We start from the raw sequence: 23879 nt of genomic DNA on the forward strand, positions 1-23879 counted from the left end.
AAGCAATTACCTCGGCCCGGCCGCGTTAGTTGGAACTAATTTCCGCGACTTTGATAACTTCGGCCGAGAATTCATTAAAACTAGAAGGGGCAAAATCTCCTTTTCATATGAACGTTGGCCTCATTTCCCCCCTGTATTAACAATATTGCTGATGTTTGTAACTATTAGACGTACATCGATCAATAGCTATGCATCGATCTATGTTTGAAACATTAAAAAAAATGTCTGAAAACGGTTTTTCGCGCCTAATTCAAATAAAGATTAATTAACCTAATCAAAATTCGAAAGATGTCGATCCTAAGAATAGAAATTGTTATCAACACAATACATAGTGCTTATTAAGTCACCTGCAAAAATCTACGCATGACCAAAAAAAACGTATGAGGTGAATAAATAGGTCATACCTAGAATGACCTATTTATTTACCCCACCCACAGTATAGGTATTGAGCAACTATAAATTAACTCCATTCAGATATTTATCCTACTTTTCATAAATAACGATACTTTAACTAGCATTGTTACTTATCAAATGGTTCCTTAAGTTACAAAGTTTACTCAGTTATGTTTTTTTTGTAAATACACATGTATTTACTTTGTATTCTGTAGTGAAAAATAGTGTTCAACTCGAGTGAACGTCCAAGACTGAAGTGGTGCCTCTTCAGTCTTGGACGTCTGGTGGTCACACAGAGATTGAGCGCTAAGCCACATCGATAGAAATAAGAGCCTTTCGTTCCTTGGTTATCAATCTACTGTTGCCAAACTATATATTTGTCACTGAAAAACTTGCAGACTTATGGATTTCGCCGTCATAAAACGTCTTAGTTTCAAACCCGTGTTATCGATATTGATCGAAGTAAAAATGAGCCGCTCAGCGCTGGTGATGTGTGCTATGTTGGTGGGCTGGGTTGCGCACGGCGTGCTGAGCGCGATACACGTGGCGGGCACGACGCGCACGTCGGGCACGACGGGCACGCCGGGCACGACGGCGGTGACCGTGACGTGCCCGCGCGCGCCGCCTGACGCGCAGCCGCAGGACGCGAGATACGCGCTGCGCGTCGCTGGTGAACCGGATTTGTTCTTGCCTGGAGAACTATACACCGGTAAGTAACCTATTTGTCATATTCTTGCTGGAGAACGGGTTTATTTTGTTTTCGTCATTGAAACTCAATAGGTTGTTGGTCTTAGAAACTCAATGGCGCGATGATCGTTTGCGCGCTTTTACATTATAGGGCGCCTCTGAGACTGTATGCTCCATGTACCTACAGTTATTTTCAGAGTTTCAGAAAATAAATTGATTCTAACGAAATGGTTATATTTCCCTAAGATTCATATAGATAAATGCATGCATGGGTTGGTTACAGTATCTCTGCTAGGCGTGGATAGCGGTACGGGGCTATCGCCGTTCATCGGGTTCACGATGTGGGTAGAGCTGGACACTGACAAGGGCTCCGACGGCACGGCGTCGCCGGCGCTGGCGGCCACCAACCGCTCCGTCAGTATTTGATGACTTGATCAGTTATTATTGACGTAATTAACAGCTCATACATAGCCAAGAAGAACTCACAATGCAGTTGGCTGCATACTTTCGAGAAGGTGCCAACATAGCTTGGCTTTACCCTGTCAGCTCTTCGATCCAAATCTCATATTTTTTCTTTCTTACAGTCGTTAGGATCCTTCCAGGCGTACGATGCCCAGACAAAACAGCATGAATTGTGCTACCCCGCGGTGGATAACGCTACTGCGCACCCGAAGACAGAGATACAAGTTAGTACCTAGCAGTATGGTTTTTGTCAGCAAATTGGTCTATAAACCCTAAAGGTACACTTCTGATCTGACAAACCATGGTAAACAGCGAACACAAATAACAAATACAAAGGTGGGCAATGGAGAGGTGTTTGCCTGATCTGTCTGGTGTTTATCAGTCATCGACATCGGCGTCGGTTTTTTTCACAAATTAAAAATGTTTGACTACTACGTAACTGGCATGTTCATCAAAGGTGAGGATACCGTGACCCAGGTAGATTAGGCGCTAGCTGTCACGCAAAGAAGTGCTCTGACGATTTTTTGAATCTTAAAAATAGTAAATATCGCGAATATGTAGAAAAAATGTGCTCAATATGTAAATAAATGATCCTGTGAACTGTGAAAATGTTATCCAAGTGTGAGACGAACAATAAGTGATATAAATTTAAATAAATATCCGTAGTCTCTCAAATGACAATTTCAAAGTGTAAATAAACAACCAGAACTTATAAAAATACCCAATACTGTGAAATAATCAAGAACGGTGAAGTGAACCCAGTGAAAGTGAACAATAACAACATTATAAACAAAAAAAGTGACCGTTACGGATGTTTAAAACTGCTTTGACCTTCGATCTCAGTTGCACCCGCCAGAGCTCGCATTCTTATCTACATTAAACCAATACACACACACCTTGCGATCCGTAAATTCGCCAGAGGTCTCTATGGATGAGTGGCTCTGCGTGCAAAGACGCTACTATCAATCTTCGTGACCGGGTTCGATTCTCATGAACTGTGAAACTTTTTGTATTTTTATTTTTAAGCACGTGCATGCAAATGACAAACTGAGTTAATTCTAAGGTACATGTTAACAAAACAAGAGACTTTTTCTTTTTTCAAGCAATTTAAAATAAAAGAAAACAAAATCATAATTGAAAACAGCGCCATCTGCCGACGCACGCGCGAACCACGTGAAACGGATACACTTGCTCGGTCGAAGATCAATACAGGCGTGAACTAATAATTTACCCTACTTACCGCGAGAGGGCGTAAAACTTGAAATTGGATTATTTTTACATAATATCCCAAAATGAACTGCAGTGCGTGCCCAAATCCAATTGAAAGCAGTCTTCACTTATTAAAATGCACCGGATGCGCAGACACCTACCATTATAAGTGTCTAGGTATGCCCACAGCGTATTATATTGAAAATATTTTGGAACTACAGAAGACCTGGCGTTGCCCATCATGTGCAAACGTAACAACGCGTCGAAAAAACGACAATACCCCTGTAAGGAAAGCATTTGAGGGCCCCATGCTCAACGAAACCTGTATGTCGGTTGACGACCTATTGGGCAGTCCGACTAGCCCGACAAACAGTGACTCAAACCTCAGCATCCTGGGAAATACTTTAAATTCCCAAGTACAAAATAAATGCGAACAAACCTTGACTATAGACCTAATTGCTAACATATTGGAGACAAAACTAAAGCGCAACAACACTATTATCTTAGCAGACATGAGAAGTTTGATTCAACAAGAAATTGATACAGCTATAAAAAAAATTCAGCTAGAGTTCACACACAAAAATGAGGAAATTATTACAGAACAAAAACAAATCTCATTACAAATACAACATACGAACAAAAAAATTGAAGATTTAGAAAATGAAAACCGGAAACTAAACAACGAAATTCTTGCTTTGAAATCAGGCTTAAATAATACAAAACAGTGTACAAACAGCGACAACGAAAACCAAAAAACCTTTATTCTATATGGACTGGATGAATATTACGGCGAAACCGAATATGACCTGTACCCACGCATAAACCATATGTTCTATGACATTTTAAATATCCATATAAACGGATTTATTGAAGCAGTGAAGAGAGTAGGAAAAAAAGGAAATCGTCGCCCACTTATAATTCAGCTCCTTAGTATGCGAATGAAAAAATATGTGCTACAGCACGCACACTGCTTCAACGGCACAGGATACGCGGTTTCTGAAGTTTTGGACAACGAGGGACTAAAAAATAGACAGCAGCTTAGAGAATGCCTACGTAGCGCGCGAAAGCAAGGCAAGCACGCAGTCATCAGAAATAATATTTTATACATAGACGGAAAGAAACAATCTCCGATACTGCAAGCACCGCCTACACCACAGAAACATACAGCTCTCGACCAACACACCGAATTAGAGGACAACATAGACGGCTACAGTAAACAACCAGACTTAAAATCACCACAAGAAAAAGAGGAACAGAACAAACCAGAAAAACGTGATCTTTTTCGTTCCTAAATGTTTCCTATTTTCTGCATTATTTCAAAATTTTCAAAGTATATTCAATAAGCAACATATACTGGAAGCATTCGTAGAAGAAAATAAAGACTATCAAGCTATATGCGTCTCGGAATCATGGCTAACACAGGATAAGATCGATGTCGTGTCAATCAGTGGATATAAAATTGCTTCTTCATATTGTCGTCAAACCCGGAGCGGCGGAGGAGTATGTATCCTATTACGAAATGACATAGAGTTCATTGATGAATCTGATATCACAAAAATGTCAATAGATTACGTTTTGGAAACGTGTGCAATTATATTACCGCAATATAATATTCTGCTTGTAGTTATGTACTGGAACAGAAGAGATGAAGAATATTTTTATAAACAGCTAGACACAATTTTATTTTACATTAAAAATAAATATTATAATTATAAGGTAATAATTGGCGGGGATTTCAACGTTAACATACTCAATTTAAACAAAAAAACAAGCAAGCTCTTGGGATGCATGTTAGAGCATAACTTTATACAATACATAAAAAAACCAACTCGTACCACCCCAACCGTATCAACATGCCTAGACCTCATATTCACAAATTTTTATGATAAAGATATGTCCACATCAGTCGATGAACTTGGTTTTTCAGATCACGCAGGTACCTCAATAACATTAAAATTACTTCAAACTGATCATAGAAAGACTAACTCGTGGCATATAAAAAAGCGACTCTACAATGAAGCGAACATCACAAATTTTAAAATGAAACTTGAAACCATAAATTGGAGCGATATTCTATTGCCAAACAGAACTGTAAACGAGAACTATGAAGCGTTCCATATCACCCTATTAAATATATTAAATGAGACTATTCCGAAACAGAATATCAAAATTAAAGACACGAGTAGGAAGACATGGCTAACGGTAGGAATAAAGCAAGCGTGTAAAAATAAGCGTATGCTGAAAATACTTACAACCCAAGCAAAAAGCCCAGTTTTAACGCAATACTACGGGAAATACGTAAAAACACTTAAAAAAGCCGTAGCTACTGCAAAAAAATTACACTATAGAGACAAAATAAAAAAGTCTACAAATAAAGTGAAAGCAATGTGGAACGTTATAAATGAACGAAACAATAAAACCAGGAAAACTGGTAAAAATAACATACAGCTACAAATAGATAACAGCTTAATTTCAGATCCCAATATAATAGCAAATGAATTTAACAATTTTTTTGCATCAATTGGCGAATCGAGACAAAATAAACAAACCAGACCCGTGAAAAACTTCTTAGAAAACACAATGTTCCTAAAGCCCACCGATTATCGTGAAGTTTTCAAACTTATAAAAAATCTTAAGGACAAATTTAGCTGCGGTATCGATGAAATACCTCCTGCATTAATAAGACAATGTGCGAACGAACTTACACCGCCTTTCTGTAGTTTAATAAACCAATCATTCCATGAGGGGTCATTTCCAGACTTACTAAAAAAAGCTATTATTAAACCTGTACATAAAAAAAACTCAAAAACGGACCCAAGCAACTACCGACCCATAGCTCTTCTCCCCACTGCATCTAAATTGTTCGAAAAAGCAATGTGCGACCGTGTGTACAATTTTTGTGAAAAATATAAAATTTTTGATGATAGTCAAAACGGTTTTAGGAAAAACAAATCTACCACTCTCGCCGTTTACAAATTTGTCCAGGAAGCCTTAAACGCAATAAATTCAAAGAAACATGCGATCGGGATTTTATTAGACATGACTAAGGCGTACGACAAAGTCAACTACAAAATACTACTCGATAAGTTATACAGCATTGGAATACGCGGACAAGCCCATAAATGGTTTTCATCGTACCTAGAAAACCGAGAGCAATACGTAGCAATAGAGTATATTGACCCAAATACTAACGAAATCTGCAACATTAGATCAACCAAAAAAAACATTTACGCGTCAATTCCACAAGGAAGCGTCATAGGGTGTCTCCTATTTATAATTTATATTAATGACCTGCCAAAAATTATGGACATACCTTGTACTTTATTTGCAGACGACATATCCCTTTTAATAACATGTGACTCTACTACAAATATAAATGAACAAATTAAATATGCATTTGATAATATCACGAACTGGATGAACGATCACAATTTAGAACTTAATCTTAGTAAAACAAAAATCATGACTTTCCAACCACACCAAAAGCAACCTTTAGAAATTGATTTCCGATATAACGACATACAGATAGAGTCAGTACAGGAATTTTCATTGCTAGGTATAGTTTTAGACACGAATTTAAATTGGAAAGCGCACATAAACAAAATCAGAGGAAAAATGTCAAGTTTTGTGTATGCGCTTGGAGAAATCAAACGAACCACAGATTTACAAACCGCACTTATGATGTATTACGCTTACGCCTATGCATGGCTAAGCTACGGCATCATCCTGTGGGGAAATAGTACGGATGCACCAGATCTCTTCATACTACAAAAAAAGCTCGTTCGTATACTAGCAAATATTTATGAACCAGAGACATGCAAACCACATTTCCAAAAACATAATTTACTTACTCTATCGGGATTGTACATTCTAGAAATATGTAAATTCATCAGGAAAAATATTGGCATGTTTAAAAAACGGGAAGAAGTTTTATCTAGGGCCCACTCAGTAAGACTTAGAAATATGCTTATGCTGCCATCATCAAAATTAAAAATACATTCAAAAAGTACATATGTTATGGCAATAAAAAATTTTAACAAACTTCCAGACGATCTTAGAAATGAAGAACTAGACTCTACTTTCATAAGGCTCTTAAAAGAATTACTTATTTCAAAATGCTATTATACAATTACTGAGTTCTTTGATGACAATCTAACTTCCTCGCTCTAGCACTAATTAATTGACTTTTTTTTTTATATAAATATTGACATTTAACTTATTTTTAACTTATTTCTATTATTGTTTTTTTATAGTCATAATTTTAATCTGAAAGTGGAAAATTGTAAACTAATATTATAAATTATTGACGGAAAATAACAATGTACGCGTAATGTAATACTTTCACAGCTTGATAATATTCTTTTATTTATTGTACATGTAAAGTTTTTAGTTTTAAGCTAGTTTTCTATAAGACAGTGCTACGCCCTTGCAGGGTGACCATGTACCTAATTTATGCTATGTAACACCTCTTGTAACCATGGTTTCGCATGAAATAAATGAAATGAAATGAAATGAAATGACCCTGTTCCGTGATGTTTGGTGTTTGTAGGACCAAAGGTGTGAACTGTGTCAGTGTGGAGCTGGTTTTACGTCCTATCGACGGACCATTGCATACGCTTTTTGCAGGATGCAACATAGTGTGTATTTTTTTCATCGCTTCATTGCCATGTCTTCAATGGCAGGTAATCTGGAGCGCCCCGTTGCGCGCCGTGGATCTGTGCCTGCGGTTGTGCGCGCGCATCGAGCCGGCGAACGACAAGGGCGAGTGGTCGGTGCTCACGCGCAAGATCTGCGCGGCGTACGCGGCGCCCGCCAGCTTCACGCGCCAGCCGCCGATACTGGAGCCGTGCTGTGCCTGCGATGAGGCTAAATACGAGGTACACCTTTGACGTTATGCCCGGTATGCCCGGTATTACTAGAGATCTGAACTTGATCAAAACCACCACCATATTATACACATATTATACCACGACACGACATTATTGAAATTGAATTCAAATCGACATTTTCATGAAAAGACCACTTGCTTGTGTCAGCATGGATGCTCGTCTAAAAGTGAACTGTCTTGTTTGAAGTCTGTAATTACATCTTAGGGTTACACAAAATTCTAAAACATGATTTTGGCCTTGTAAGTAAAACCTTTGTAATTTGTGGCTAATGGTTACTTCGCTACTTAAAACCAAGTAACTAATAAAGCGGCGATGACGAGGCTAGGCTACTAATTGAATGCAAAGGTATCTTGTGGTTCTTTGCTTTTTGAAGTTTTCGTATTTTATAGCTATTTACTAATATAATTTCTTCATGATGCTCTGGCATGTTTTTTTTCTCCTAGGTAACCTTTGAAGGGCTTTGGTCCCGCAACACGCACCCGCGCGAGTTTCCACCGAGAGCGCGCGCGCGCACTTCAGTGACGTCATCGGTGCCTCTCACACCACGCAATATCGCGTGTGGCAGGAGGGCCGTGTGGCCAGCGCGGGGTTCAGGCGGCTGGCAGAAGATGGAGCCACTACGGCATTGGAGAAGGAACTGAAAGCTGAGGTGAGAAATACATACCTATCATCGTAGTTTCTCTTATCGTTAATCGGCATGAAGCAGGAGAGAAGTGTAGCCAGAGTGGGTTCAGGCATCTGACCGAACTCCGAAGACTGCGAACGGTGCCCGGTGTTCATGTCATCTTGGTCTCTTTTACCCGAGGAAAGTGTCCCATACATACATACAATAACGCCTGTATCCCATAAAGGGGTAGGCAGAACACATGAAACTACTAAAGCTTCAGTGCCACTTTTGGCAAATAAGGGGTTGAAAGAAAACGAAACTGTGACATTGCAGTGACAGGTTGCCAGCCTCTCGCCTACGCCACAATTTAACCCATATCCCATAGTCGCCTTTTACGACACCCACGGGAAGAAAGGGGGTGGTGAAATTCTTAACCCGTCACCACACAGCGGCCCACTACGGCTTTGGACAAAGTGCTGAAGGCGTTGATAACATCATCATCATAAATAGTCTCTTTCAGTCTGAGTACCGAATGGCAATAGCAAGATGTATCCATGGAACGCAACTTTAACAACATTTCCGCTGATGTCCTTTTTCTTATTGTTGGCAGAGCGACCACATCCGCACAATAATCAAAGCCCGCGGCATATCGTGGCAGCAGGTGGCCGGCACAGGAGCGCCTAGCACCTTCGCCGTGTTCCGCGTGGACGCGAAGCACCACCTGGTGTCTCTGGCCGCGAAACTCGCGCCGTCCCCGGACTGGATAGTTGGCGTATCAGCTCTGGAACTCTGTAATGCGAACTGTACTTGGAGCACGTCTGCTACGTTGCCGCTTTACCCGTATGACGCTGGGACTGACAGTGGCATTGCATATACGGTGAGATTCTACTGGATGTAACTTTGTCATATTGGCGTCATCCATATATTACGTCACAGTGTAAGGGGGGGGTCATACTATTGACAATCCCTGAAAGGGATACAAAAAAGCGTGAATATCCCTGAAATTTGGTGTGACCATGGATGAAACACCAATTGCACATATACTCGTACGTCAAGTTGCAACCAAATTCCACAGACGGAAGTAGATCCGCTTTCAATAAAACAGGAAAAGTTGTTCTTTCGTGCAGTTAAACATTGATACAGGTCATTGTGATCGATCCTATCAATTGCGTTCTTTGTGGAACTTTGGACCTTATATTGGAGTTTATATTTTAGTAAAAATTTTGAAAATCGGTCCACGATTCTCGGAGATATCGAGTAACATACATACAAAAAAAAACATTCAGTCGAATTGAGAATAATCGTGTTAAAAATAAAATGTGTTCGTTAGTCCCGTCGGCAGCCATCAGTGCCAGCGGCGCCGGTGCGAGCGTTGCGGCCGGATTGGCCTCGCGATGTCCGCTCGCCGTTCTTTAGCGCCTCGGGAGAGATGCGGCCCTACGCGCGTCTGCGGCTCAACCGACTTCGGCTCTATGAGAAGAACTGCGATGGTACTGGTTAGTATAAAATTATAAATCAGTGTGGTTATAGGTCATTTGACGACCGGTCTGGCTCAGTCGGTAGTGACCCTGCCTGCTAAGCCGCGGTCCTGGGTTCGAATCCCGGTAAGGGCATTTACATATTTGTGTGATGAGCACAGATATTGATTCCTGAGTCATGGATGTTTTCTATGTATATAAGTATGTATTTATCTATTTAAGTATGTATATCGTCGCTTAGCAGTTAGTACCCATATCCATAGTACAAGCTTTGCTTAGTTTGGGGCTAAGTTGATCTGTGTAAGGTGTCCCCAATATTTAATTATTTATTGGATCTAGTTTAATGCACCAATTTTCAGCTGAACTTTGTTGTCACCCATTTTATTTCAGATCCTACATTTGCTAAGTACCTACAGGAATGCAATACGCTGCGCATGCCTCAGCATCAAGCGTGCAATTTGGAGCCGAGTTGCTATTCTTGAACGCGCTTTTATTTAATAACGTGTAATCATAACGTGGTGTATCAGGTGTACCGAGTCCGGAGCACAAATCGGACCTGGGCGCGTCAGGCGCGTGCACGACACACACTTGGGGCCCGTGGTCGCCGTGCAGCGTGACGTGCGGCGAGGGCCGCGCGTCGCGCCAGCGCTACTACCTGTGGCCGGCGCGCGCGCGCAAGGACGCGTGCCGCGCGCAACTCACCGACCATCGCAAGTGCCGTGGACCGAGGATGCACTGCAGGTACTTGATAGCTAAACTTTTGAAGTGCGAAAAGAAAAGTTCAGGGTTTGAATTAGGGCTTCCGATATCAGTTCCAAACGACTATGCGGTTCTAAGCGCCTGAACTACACGAACACGTCCAACGGTCCAAGTGCCCGTGTAGTGATGTGGATCTGCGTACAGCTACGAAATATTTTTCTTTAAAACTTCCTTAATTACTCGGACCCTAATTAATTACCTGTGTTGAACAAACCACAAACCCGGATTAGTAATTTGTAACATGGGAAAGAGGTCCCGGCGCCTGGTACAAGAACACCTGACGCGACCGTGAGCCCTGGTTTGAACCTGGCCGTGGCTTAGTGTGTTGATACGTTTGATGGATGCGAATCTTCTTGAGTTTTTAATGTTTTTATTTTTTTTATGCAAAATCTAATGGTGCTCCCCACACTGGTTGTTATAAATGTTATATAACATTGTGTGCTAGGGACAGCGTAATGTCAATGCAATCGCGTCTAATACTTGTCTCCATTCGAGTATGCTATGATCAAACTAACTGCTATGGAGACGGGCTAAAGTGGGTCCAATTGTAGTCAATGAAACCCTCTTTCATCACGGGTTTTCTTTTCACTTTATTTTCACATGCTACCAGAATGCCAACTCTTTTAATCGTTCTCTTCTCAATCATTATACATTATCCACGCGCGCCCGCCTGTGCGCTCGACTGTGCCCCACCGGCGCCCCCTCTGCTGATGCTAACACTCTTGGCTACGCTGATGTTGATGCCACCTCCTCTGTTGGATCCGCGACCGGGCCCGAAGCCGCGGGGACCGTTCGCGGGACCCCTGGACCCGAAGGAGCCGGCTTTAGCCGACGCTTGGCTGAATGCCCCTCCTCGCTGCGGAGCTGGGAATGTAAACGTGTTATATTTAGGAAACAACGATAACTTAGTACCTACTTATAAGTACTTCTCACCTTATAAGTACACACTTTGTTGTCTATCTGTCTGTCTGCCAAGACTCTATCTGTCGCGTTTAAATTGGGTACCGTACAACTTCCCAACTATAGTCCAATACCTACTGCAACTAGAATGGTTCACAAATTCCAAAATAATTTAAGTAGGTATGTAGGTACGTATTATTACCAAAGGTGTTTTTGGTTTAGTCCGAGTATTTTCATCCATTTATATAATAAGTCAGCCTTAGAACTACAAAAATATAATAAAAGGCACGTCTGAAGGAAATATTTGCGGTTAATTTTGCACCATAGTTTGGAGCTTTGGACTATGTATAGTTGGGGAGTTGTACGGTACGGCTGTTTATGCTGATATATATTATAGGTACCTAATTATATTTTGTACTAACCTGAATTGACTGCCACCAAACAGACCAGCATGAGAATCATGCAAATAACTGCAACTCGAGCCATCGCCATTGTGTTTAATTCAGCACTGTTGACTAATTCCATCCAACAAGCCATATTTATACCGAGCTTATTCCAATTGGGAGAATCTACGGAAAGGTCAAGATGCGATATTCCATCGAAAACGTAATTTTATTTTGGCAGAAATAAAGCTGAAAATGGCTTGTCTTGGTTTGTTAGTCAGGTTATTTTTTATGTACTTATAAGTAAGTATATTAACACCAAGTGGTAATTTACCTTTTACACGATAGGCATCCTTTTTCTAGTCAAAGAATAGTTTATTCTATGAGACAAGTATGAGACGGTAAACCTATCTCAGAAAACATTGTACCTACTACCGAGTTTGACATTTGGAGAAGATGGTCTAGCACTAGCACGTACAGCCACGGTGAAGCAATAGGGAACTTGACTGTAGTTAAAATAAAATATTGTATACCATGCACGAAATAAAGCATCGGATAATTATAAGAAAAACATGGACAGAAGTTATTTTTAAATCCAGTTTCTATTTAATAAGTCAGGTAGAAATATATAAATATATAACTGAGTTGACCGTGACGTCATCACTCAATTCGATTTCATATAAATTCCATAATATCTGGGCGACCGAGCTTCGCTCGGTTCTATTTTAATATATCACGTCTTTAGATAAAAAAAAAAAACTCTTATAAATACAAAAACAAAAAAAAAGACAAAAAACAAAAACTTAATTTCTGGCCGGGATTCGAAACCCTGACACCTACGATCTATCTGCGTACATTAGACCGACCTCGTGCGACTGAGCTACGCGGAATCGATGCGCGCGCGGCGAAATTAAGGACCATATTTTACGTTTACAAATGCGAAAGAAAAACTCAAGAAAACTCGAAAATTCGCGTTTTCCGGGATCTAAGGCTACGCTAGATCGATTTTTCACCCCCGAAAACCCCCACAAAACAAATTTCAGCGAAATCGTTAGAGCGGTTTCCGAGATCGTCGGTATATATAAATAAATAAATAAATAAATAAATAAATATACAAGAATTGCTCGTTTAATAGTATAAGATTAGCAAGTCGTTCAAATTCGTTTTGACAGTTCTTAAAAAGAAGCTGATTTGACTAAGAGGCAAGTTGCCTATATCTTTGTACTTGTACGATCATATACTGACTTATTCTGTGGTGGTAACATTAAATTAGTAATAGTCTTATTAATGTTCGAAGGCCGAAATTGTCCACCAGGACTACCAATCCAATAGTCCACCTGTGAATAAAAAAATCTGGTGTTAAATTTGACAGTGAAAATGGCGAGGTTATAAAAATTCTTAGGATTTACACATCTTTTATAATTTCTAAATCTATGATCATAGCACCTCTTCTTCAAATATTTGGTTTCTTCAGAAGTTCGGATGAACATTTACGGAATGACAAATCAATAACTCGGTTCGCAAATATTTGCTTTTTTTTTATCCGGTGTAGTCGAAGTCATTTGTTATTAAGTATGTAAATTGTGTTTCGGATTGTATTTGTACATGACATTAGTATTGCCTGCGGCTTTTCTGAGGAACGTAGGTACTTTAACTCCGCGAACTATGCTATCTCTGCATTCTATCAGTCGTTGATGTCTTTTATTGTATTGTTCTGTGTTCTCTTGGTGGCTAAACGTAATTGGATTGGACTCATTTGTTACGAGTACAGTGAATGATCTTAGATTGCCTATGAATATTTCGTAAACTCATCTTAGTTTAATTGGATGCCCATACCAAGGACCATTTAATACTAGACTGATATAGCCCATACAAAAAAGCGTACCCCTGAAAAAAGCTTAGTTTTTGCTTTAAAACTAGATGGCGTTGTTTCGTAACCCGGGAGTGGAAAAAAACATATTTTCACACATATGTTTACTTGTTTTTATATTATACTATGAATAACTATCAAAAAACTTTATTTTAATGTCAAAATATTGGCTCAAAACATAATTTTACAAATTATATTTTTTGGTCGGCCTCGACGTAGTTGTGATCGCTTCGCTGGCTAAGTTTGTTCGCATGTTGTCTAACTATTGCCAAATAAAATGACTAGATGACGTTGGTGGACTAGGAAAATGTCACATCCGTTTCGTTGTTCATTAATATAATATACTTAGTGATAATAAACCTATATGTTGAGCTCAAATACGTTCAACAAAACGCAATCATTGTGCCAACAGATGTGACATCCAGTGACATCTGACATCCATGTCACATCACAAATGTCATTGTATGATTTATTGAATATTCATAATATATGGATATTAAATATTTTAGAATCGCAGCAGCAATGCGAGTAGAGATACAGAATTAATAACTGTATAAATTAATTATTGTATGACCAATGACCTCATACATAAAATTACCAGTTTAGGTGACAGAAAGCGAATCCAATTTGTAAACATTAAATTGAATGTGCTAAGGAAAAGAATCTTTCCGATTTTCAACGGGACACGGCTGAAGGGGCGAGCTGGTTTCGACTGCGCCCATGCATCTCAATTGTCCAGAAAGTTCATTCGAAGATCATTTTGCTTATAATAATCTGAGTAATCACAGTGAATGGTTTGACAGTATTTCAGCTAACATGTAAAGAGACTTGCTAGCTTCGTCGGTCAGGCTTCGTCTTGGACACAACGCCGATAGTTAGGCCGCCAGGTGTGGCACTTTGGATTACGTTTTTATAATAAATTAATGATAGTTTGTATTGTTTTGGTAATATATTTTCTACTCGTATACTATACTCGTTTGGTACTCGTATAAACCTAAACTGAGATAATAAATGAATAAAAGGAAATAATTAGTGAAACTCTGATATAAGTAATAATTAATGAGACTAAATGCGTTTTCACATTATCCGATCCGATATCGGATGTAGGACTGATACCCCATTACATTACAGGCGCTATCTTGGATTTTTTCCATTTAAATCCTTCCGACATCCGATATCGGATCGGATAATGTGAAAACGGACTAAGACAATAGATACCTTGTTAGTGTTATATACCTATGCCTATGTATATCCCACCAAAAACATTCTGTAAAAAATAGCCGTCTCGATGGAGCTGCTTGTTTATCTCTAAAAAGTAATGAAATCTACATAAAGTTCCTTACTGCGATTTCTTTATTATTATAGTTAACTAGCCTTTGCCCGCGGCTTCGCTCGCGTTAAATTCGAAAATCTCTCCACAAACTTCCATCCTCCATTCTAAGGAATTGGGGGGATATAAAAAGAGACAAAAAGTAGCCTATGTCACTTTCCATCCAGTCAACTATCTCCACTTAAAAAATAACGTCAATACGTCGCTCCGTTTTGCCGTGAAAGATGGACAAACAAACAGACACACACACTTTCCCATTTATAATATTAGTATGGATGTTGTGTGACTTGGCCGTTGAAGTGTAGCGGTGCTGGCGACAGATTGGTGCAATGGTGTCATGGAGCACCTGGTTATAAACTTCTTTATACCCTTGTGTATAAAGAAGTTTATAAGTTTCATATTCGATGGTCCGAGCTAAGGTTCGTAAAGCCATGAAGCCGAGCTGATAATCATTGACGCTAAACGCCGATCGAAACGCAGTCTGAAGTGGGTGATAAACGTACGATACGAGCAGGTATGCGTACTTATGGCTCGACGACCTTTTTCGATTGTGTGTCACCGTAAGTACGCGTAAAAACCGCTGCGCATAGTAGTCGACCATCCAACGCGTACTTGCTCGTACGCCTATCACCCACTTGACGTCGCGCCAACACTTTATGGAAAAAGCGGGTTTTCGACAACTAAGTACCAATAAGATTTTAGACATTCAAAAATCTTCAATAATACTCAACTGTTTCGGTCGCACTCGTTCAAATATAGGATAGGATTGGTATGAGCGAGACGGTCAGGAGATTGATTGTCAACATGATATCTATCATAAACACCGTTCGAAATGGCCTCATTAAAATCTAAATTTTAAATATATTGAAAGTAATATTACTAATCATTGACGTCACGCTCAAAATGAAAGAGATAGAAAATTTGACAGTATGGTACTCTTTTGCATGATTGTCATAATTCAAAATAAGAACGATGGTTTGCGTTGTAAACAGGGACTGAAACATGACACGGGCCCCTAGCGTCATCTATATACTTTTCACTGTATCACTTGTAATGCCGTTGAACTACCGCGTACGTATTTTAAAAAAAAAACGACATTTTTATTCAAATGACACTCTTAGTGACATCTAGTGACATAGATTTACGGCTGCCAACGGGGTACGGTATTTAGTATGGACTCTGCTGGTCCTTTATAATCGTCCTTGCCCATACTAAAAAGCAGCGAGGTAAATACCTAGGAGATTATACTTGCCTGGCGTACTAAGTCTTAATTCGACCTTTGATACATTCAGTGTGACTTAAAAAACCGATATCGGGTTCGTAGCATGTGGCCCGCGCTAGCACTGCATGTGTTAACCCTTAATTGGGCATGAGAGTGTAATTTTTTTTGTCAATTTTGAAACCTGTCAACGATAGATAAAGTTCATAGTAGGTTGGGAAATATACTCCTTAAGCACAGTATACTTATAATAAAGAGTACTATCGTACAGTATGGCCACTCCCGCTCCCCGCTGAAAGAGCCACCCACCCCCTCTCGGTTACCTCACAGTTACCGCCTGTCAAAAACGCTAACAGTCGACCTGTCATATTTCAGTCATACAAGCATAGTACGAGTTCACCTACACGAGCTTAGACTGTGTGATAGGAACGCGCCTCTTTCATATATTTGATTGCCATTCATAGGCTATGACTATAAAAACTTTAATTTCGAGTAATGTCCATGTCGAATATTTAAATGTGCTGTAAAAATATTGTAGGGCAATAAGCGACTACGAGCCGGACCCAGCGGAGTCGTCCGGGCCGTGCGCGGTGACGCAGTGGTCGGAGTGGTCCCCGTGCGAGGGCTGCGGGGTGCGAGCTCGCACGCGCCACTACGTCGCGCCGCGCGCGCTCAAGCGCTGCCACGTCGGGTTCAAGGCGCGCACCATACTTAGCCAGGCGCTGCCGTGTGATGCTGGACCTTGTAACAGGTTTGTACTAACGAAGTGGAGTCATGGGATTGTGATATTGTAGGTGCGAGGGCTGCGGGGTGCGAGCTCGCACGCGCCACTACGTCGCGCCGCGCGCGCACAAGCGTTGCCACGTCTGGTTCAAGGCGCGCACCATACTCAGCCAGGCGCTGTCCTACGATTTTGGCCCTTGTCACAGGTTTAAAATTTTGATAATCATACATACAGGACTACGGTATTCCCTCCATCCATCCATCCCCTAAAATCATGCGGTATTCCCAAACGGGGTAGGCCTCGGTCTGCTGCTGCTACTGCTCAAGTTTCAGTCATTCATGGCAACTATAGGGCTAAAATTTTGCCAGCCCATCGCCCATACCACAATGGAACCCATATCCCACAGTTGACTAACAATTTGCTTTTTGTTACAGACCTCCTACAAAGGATGGTTCTAATTCATCAACAATCTCGAATTACGACTGGTTCTTTATGGTATGAAACAATTTGTTTTAATTTAACAATATGTACCTATGTAATTTCTGTTATATGTTATGATATTTTGATTTTGCTAACGAAGGTACAACATTTTTGATAAGATTTGTATATTTTACTTTCTGCTAAGTGCATCACAAAAATTGACTATTGATAGTATTTCTATTTTGAATTCTTGAGCATGCTTTTCGGGTTGTGTGCAGGACGTGGGCACGGAGGCGTGCAAAGTGACTGCGTGGGGCGACTGGTCACCGTGCTCCGCGCGCTGCGGGCGCGGGCGGCGGCTGCGGGCTCGTCTGTACCTGGCTCGTGACAGCCGCGTGCAGCGCGAGATCTCGCGCCGCCTGCTCGCTTCATGGAATCAGCGCTTTGCTGAGCTGCAGAACCTGGTAAGTCATAGCCCGTTCGCTGTTTCTCGTATTCGTCTGTACCATCGGCAACTCTGTTAGCTGTAGACTTATATTGACCGGGATATATTGATATTTTGACTTATATTGATCGGGAGCTCGACTAAAATCAAAAAGGTAATCACGGTCTATATCCCGGTCAATATGAGTGTAATGAAAGTAACCGTGAATCATTCAAAACTCTTACTGTTAGCTGTACATTTGTAATCCTTATTACAAGGACATAAAGTCTACCGATGGTTAGTTAAGTGTTGCTGTTTGTAACTGGCGCGCGACAGCCGTGTGCAGCGCGAAATTTCGCGACGGTCGCTGTTCGGTCGATGTTCGCTTACTGGAACCAGTGTTTCGCGTAGCTAATCATCTGGTTACGGGTCTAATAACTCCAAATCTGATGTGAAGCATGGATGACACCTTCCTTCTTAGATCATGTTTAATTTTTAACCCCCGACGCAAAAACGACGGGGTGTTATAAGTTTGACGTCGTGTCTGTCTGTCTGTCTGTTTGTCTGTCTGTGTGTGTGTCTGTCTGTGGCATCTTAGCTCCCGAACGGATGAACCGATTTAGATTTAGTTTTTTTTGTCTGAAAGCTGAGGTAGTCGGGAGTGTTCTTAGCCATGTTTTATGAAAATCGGTCTACTATGTCGCGGTCAGGGGTTTTTTCAAAATTTTAATTTTGTGGTTAGGTTATATCATTACACCTTATTTTTCTGGTGAACAGGATATCCCAATGGAGAACACGACGCTAGATGACCCTGAGCTGGAGAAGGAGGTCCAGGAGCAGATGGACCGCTGTCAGTTCACCATGTCGCAACAAGAAGCGCTGTGCGATGGTGAAGACACCGGCTGTCTCGACTCTATTACCAAAGGTTATTATTTCTTCCGTTTCTATATTTGAACATTTAGTTAAGTACTTAGTTGTTACAGCTAATAAAAAGAACTGTGAATGAATCTGTTGCCTGCTGTATTTCTGGACCAATATGACCTTGAAGAAAAGAGTGTACTTCCAAATTAGCACAGCTTTGGAGCGCTTAACAACTTTTCTACCTTGTTGGGAAAATTTGGATTTGGGGACCTCACAAATATTAAAATACAATAATCATGCCATCATGCTTATTTACTGGCGCCGTCTATCTTATAGAACCCGTAAATGTTGCTAACTCATTTTGCTACGCAGAAACTTGCACGCTGCCGTCGTCGGTGGGGCACTGCCGCAGCTACAAAGGAATGCATCAAACGCTGCGCTGGTTCTTCGAAACGTGCACGCTGCCGTCGTCGGTGGGGCACTGCCGCAGCTACAAGGAGTGCTGGTTCTTCGACGCGGCCAGCGGGCGCTGCGAGCCGTTCGGGTACTCCGGCTGCGGCGGCAACGCAAACAACTTCCCCACGCACGACGAATGCATCAAACGCTGCGGAAACGCTACCGATGGTGAGTGGCGTTTGTTTATTGTACAACCATTACAAATGTTAAGTCGTTGAAAGCCGCGTGGCACTCATGTTTAGTTTAGTACTTATGCAAAATTAAGGGATTAATTTTATACTTGAGACTTTTCCGGTTCCAAAAATAGAAGAAAGACGCTTAGACCTACCGTTTTGCTGAGCACCAGCAGTTGTTAGGGTTTATACAATTTGACGTCTTTGCGCAGTCAAACTTTGGTTTTATACAAAGTTTATTTTTTGATATCCTTGTTTGAGTACTACTTATATATTTATGTAGGTACTTAAGTCCTATGTGTAGGTATAAGATAAAATTACTCAAAAACTTATTGTTCAGTTACAGCCACACCGGCTACTACCACTGACTCGAGCGTGAAGAAACCGACTCAATCGAGCGCGGACAACGAGGTGATTCAAAACGATGCGCCTCTTCAAGGTAGTTTCGGATTATTAGTAATCTAATGGTTTTTCTTTTCTGGCGATCCATTGTTATATTTACCTACATGTTTCAAACCCAGCTACATAAATGAAAAGTTTTGAATCCGATTGTGGATTCTTCAATGTGGCTAATTATCATCATAGAGACTATGCCAAGGGCGTATATTTCTTTTATTTTCAACTGTAGGTGAAAAATCTCGTGTGCCTTTGATTGCAGAAACTAAAAACAATCGCTGGTTTGTTGAAGAAATTATTAAACGTGTAAGTAGTTTGGATAAAAGCACGTAGACGGAGTAAGCGCATTTGAAAGAAACTGGTTCCAATTTCCATTTAATTAACTTCCATTTGTCACTAGAGGACGTGAATTGTGAGGTGGGCGCTTGGCTGGGCTGGAGCAGTTGCTTCGGAGACTGCGAGCACGCGCTCAAGCTCAACTATAGGCTGGTGCAGGTCAGTCCTCACAGCTGCAGCGAGTTCTAACCGCAGCTGAGTAAATACCCGTTACAAGACAATTGATAGTGCTCCCTGGCGAACGATACGCAGATGTCTGAGTTCCAGTCGCAGGTGTAAATGCGTTTTTACATTATTCGATCCGATGTCGGATGTAGGACTGATATCCTATGGACGCCATCTTTGATTTTTTGAAATCCTTCGGACATCGGATATTGGATCAGATAATGTGAAAACGCACTAATTTTATTTATTTATTTAATCAATAAGTAACAAAGAATTACAGTTTACTCTAAGGCACTGTGAAACTACAAAATACAAAACAAGACACAAACGATAAATAATGCAAAAAAAAAACAAATTAAACATTATGGATTTGGGTGACGACGTAACAGCGTGGCTCCGTTGCGTCTTAATCTTAAAAGGGTCGAAAAATTATATTGAAACCAACCAAGCTTTTAATAATGTTAATAGACAGGGTAGGTAATCAAAGCACACGGCAATGCGCAGGCCAAGTAATATTTACACTAAATGCTAGTCTATTCTACATTTCAGATGGCCGCCTCTGGCTCCGGCAAACCGTGCCCCAGCTTAGTGAAGAGTCGCCCTTGCAAGTTGAACCAGTGCCGCAAAAGGTCGAAGTACCACACCTACAACCACAAGCGGAGTCCCCCTCCAATTCTAAGAAAAGGTTCACTTGTAAGTATCAAGCGACCTGGCCGATAATAATGGATAAATCTGACGTCTGATCTACTTATTACGGATAATATTCATTAAGCTAGCATAATGTTTCTTTATCAAACAGATATCTAAATATTAACTACAACTACGTTACTATTACTTACAGATACCTGTTATTGAAAGTCATAAGCAAATAGAAAAACAAAAAAAAAGAACTATCTGTCACAAACCAAAAAATAGTAAAACCATGTAATTGTGCCTATTGGTTTATATAGAATCAATAGGCACAATAAATATCAAAAATATGTTATAACTTACTGCATTAAATTCAACTGAAAACAGATTTTTGTATTTATTTCCTGTAGCTAGTTTTTAGGTTAGAAGATAATGGGTAGGTATTGGCAATCAGGTTTAAGTTGAAGATTTTTCAGTCTTTCCGCTCAATTGATTATCGAGTAATGATTAGATTTGGATGGAAGTAACCCAGTTTACCAGATTTACTGTCAGCCATAGAGAACAGTGATATTCCATTTCTTCTACACTTTTCATAGAAGTAGGAAGAATGGTGTTTCTGACATATACAATAGTTCATGCTTCATCGCGTACGACAGGCGACTATCTTCCGTAAGTTCCTACTTAAGGTACAAGGGGGCAAATAAGACGGCAATTTCAGCTGATCGATTTTTTCCCATGTTTCACACTATTAACTTGAGTTCCATATGTATTCTATCCACTGAACACGCGTGCCATATATGTGACCAGTGGACACAAGGGCCATTTTTTGTCAAAGTTGTTCACCCCACTTTTTTGTAACAAGGGTATTTTTACGCGACTCATACTCAGTAACGCGAGGTCTTTCGATCCTGATAGGAGAAAAAAATGTCTCAAGATTTCCATACATTTTTCAAACCTTCCATTCCGTTACCGCCATACAAAATGTATGAAATCATGGTAACGGAATGGGAAAAAAACCTTGGGACACTTTTTTTTCTCCTATTAGGATTGAAAGAGCTCGTGAATCTGAGTGGAAACCACATAAAAAATTCCAAATCCAAAAAAAGTGGGGTGGACAACTTTGAAAAAAATGGCCCACTATTGCATACTGCAAAAATAGTAAAATATGGGAAATTGTACCAGTCGAAATTGTCCCTCTGTACCTTATCTAAACTTTTCAGGTTACTGGCCATTTTTGCCTCTCGAATAGAGTAGGAACATAAATAATAAACAGCATCATTAAAACTCACTTAAATGTATTTATATAACAATTTGTCAACAAACTTTGTACACAAAATCCTTACAAACTAGCTTACTTACGTCCGGTAGTTACTCTAATTACCCTAGCCTCGTAGCCGGGTAAGTCACTTACCTTCTTTACTAATTACTTGTCCTAATAATGTCGAGGAACATCACAGCTTATTTTGTAAATCTCCCGCGGCTCATTTGTTTTATCTATTTCTTATTTATTCATGCGCGCATTTTAAGCGTGCTTAAAATGGATCATTATGATTATTTATGCAACGGGTTGAAAGTGACAAATACGTTTTGGCCCTAGAAAATTTCTATATATTACAGTTGGTAGGCATATTTGTATACCTTTATACATTTCATTTGAAGTATAAATTGATAATTGATGAATGAAAATGTTTGACTATTCCCTTGGTTAATAATATTCTACCATTTTGCAATGTGACTTTGAGGTATTTTTTTAGTTACGTATTTTGACAAATTCATTACTTGTTTGAAAATATAAATTGACGAGTTGAGTGCAGAAACCTTACCTAATATTGGTAATTAGCCTAATTACATTTTTGAAAGTATCCCAGGTACCTACTTACTTATCTGTGATAAATTGTGCGGGCTACATTAAGACAGTACCTACCAACTGTCTTGACAGTGAACAAAGTGCTTCTTTCACAGGTGTCTATCATAATAGGCATTCAAAACATACAGTTGTCTGAATGAATAATTAAACGTACTTACATACATTTTTTAAATACTGCACGTCGGTGCATGACAAACAGACAAACACGCATATAGGTAGATTTAATTGTTATCATTGAATGTTTTACATAGCTTTGCTTGAACGGTATTAATTAATAATTATATATGTTTATTCCTTCAATTTATAAATTTACTAGCGACCCGCTCCGGCTTCGCACGGGTATTATACCTACATGTAAACCTTCCTCTAAAATCACTCTATCTATTAAAAAAACCGCATCAAAATCCGTTGCGTAGTTTCAAAGATTTAAGCATACATAGGGACATAGGGACAGAGAAAGCGACTTTGTTTTATACTATGTAGTGATGAGCAAGTACCTAAGCAATATTGTAAAATGATGACACTAAATCTCTCTTATCGGGTCTTTTATTTTGGTTCAGAAGCGCTTCCACCGTGACCGACTTTTTGGTGCGAAGACTGGGAAGCAAAAAGTTTTTGCCACTGAACGTAGGTAATTGTGCGCTCTGTTACTATGATCGGAATCGGAATTACCCCGACATGGTTGATTTTTGAATTTCGAACGCATGAATTCGCCGTTCGAAAGTCTGTGGAAAACGAAGTAATGCTATTTTTGGAAAAGGACGGCTAGTAATTTTAAAACTAGTGGTAATGACCACTCGTTTTCGATTCTGTTAGCAGAATTTAAATCGCTAGTAGTGGAGATATTATTGAACAAATTTCACGAAATCGAATGGCCGATTTTCAAAAATCGGCCCCGCTAAACTTTCATTGTTCGTAAAGTAGTCTCAGTTTGATTTGGGAGTTGTCTTTAGTAAGGTTTGAATATTTATTTAGAAGCTTGCAAAGAGTTGACGCTAATTACCTAAATGACTAGCAACTCGCTAACTTTAAACTGTCTTTATAAAAATGAACACGGAATAATCATGCTGACGCCATAAACCTAATTGCCAACCCGGCTGTCATTTGTGCCGTAGCGCGTGCGCAGTAAACCGTAAAGATATAATGCCCCGGCGCAAACTATGTTTTCATTTCATTCATCACTCACTTTCACCCGCACTGGTACTACTGGCAGAATGCAGGCCCAGTGTAGAAACTTCGTT

At 40.1% G+C, this 23879-nt stretch overlaps 2 protein-coding genes across 2 annotated transcripts; one reads left to right on the forward strand and one right to left on the reverse strand.

Annotated features, from left to right (window-relative positions):
- Window positions 1-447: 447 nt before the first annotated feature.
- On the forward strand, window positions 448-20861 carry LOC125228691 (spondin-1-like). Its single transcript, XM_048133349.1, is given in 17 exon segments — window positions 448-1102; window positions 1364-1494; window positions 1665-1766; window positions 7434-7628; window positions 8084-8135; window positions 8138-8289; window positions 8858-9124; window positions 9578-9743; window positions 10253-10466; window positions 16725-16937; window positions 17345-17405; window positions 17609-17794; window positions 18532-18679; window positions 19066-19239; window positions 19585-19683; window positions 20041-20135; window positions 20691-20861. Coding segments are annotated over 17 exon segments (2733 nt in total). The 5' UTR covers window positions 448-795.
- LOC125228526 (H/ACA ribonucleoprotein complex subunit GAR1-like) lies at window positions 11055-11936 on the reverse strand. The gene is made up of 2 exons (XM_048133119.1): window positions 11807-11936; window positions 11055-11348 (listed from the first exon to the last, which is right to left on the reverse strand). The coding sequence occupies exons 1-2, from the start codon at window positions 11919-11921 to the stop codon at window positions 11137-11139; spliced, it is 327 nt and encodes a 108-aa protein (XP_047989076.1). The 5' UTR covers window positions 11922-11936; the 3' UTR covers window positions 11055-11136.
- Window positions 20862-23879: the final 3018 nt, after the last annotated feature.

Source organism: Leguminivora glycinivorella, chromosome 8 (assembly GCF_023078275.1).
Source record: "Leguminivora glycinivorella isolate SPB_JAAS2020 chromosome 8, LegGlyc_1.1, whole genome shotgun sequence".
In the NCBI taxonomy this organism is placed as follows: domain Eukaryota; kingdom Metazoa; phylum Arthropoda; class Insecta; order Lepidoptera; family Tortricidae; genus Leguminivora; species Leguminivora glycinivorella.

What these genes read in the sequence shown, in the direction of transcription:
- LOC125228526 (XM_048133119.1), bottom strand. Translation starts at nt 11,921, where the DNA reads ATGGCTTGTTGGATGGAATTAGTCAACAGTGCTGAATTAAACACAATG. An exon ending in TTTGGTGGCAGTCAATTCAG is followed by an intron (nt 11,349 to 11,806) that starts GTTAGTACAAAA and finishes TTACATTCCCAG; the next exon opens with CTCCGCAGCGAGGAGGGGCA.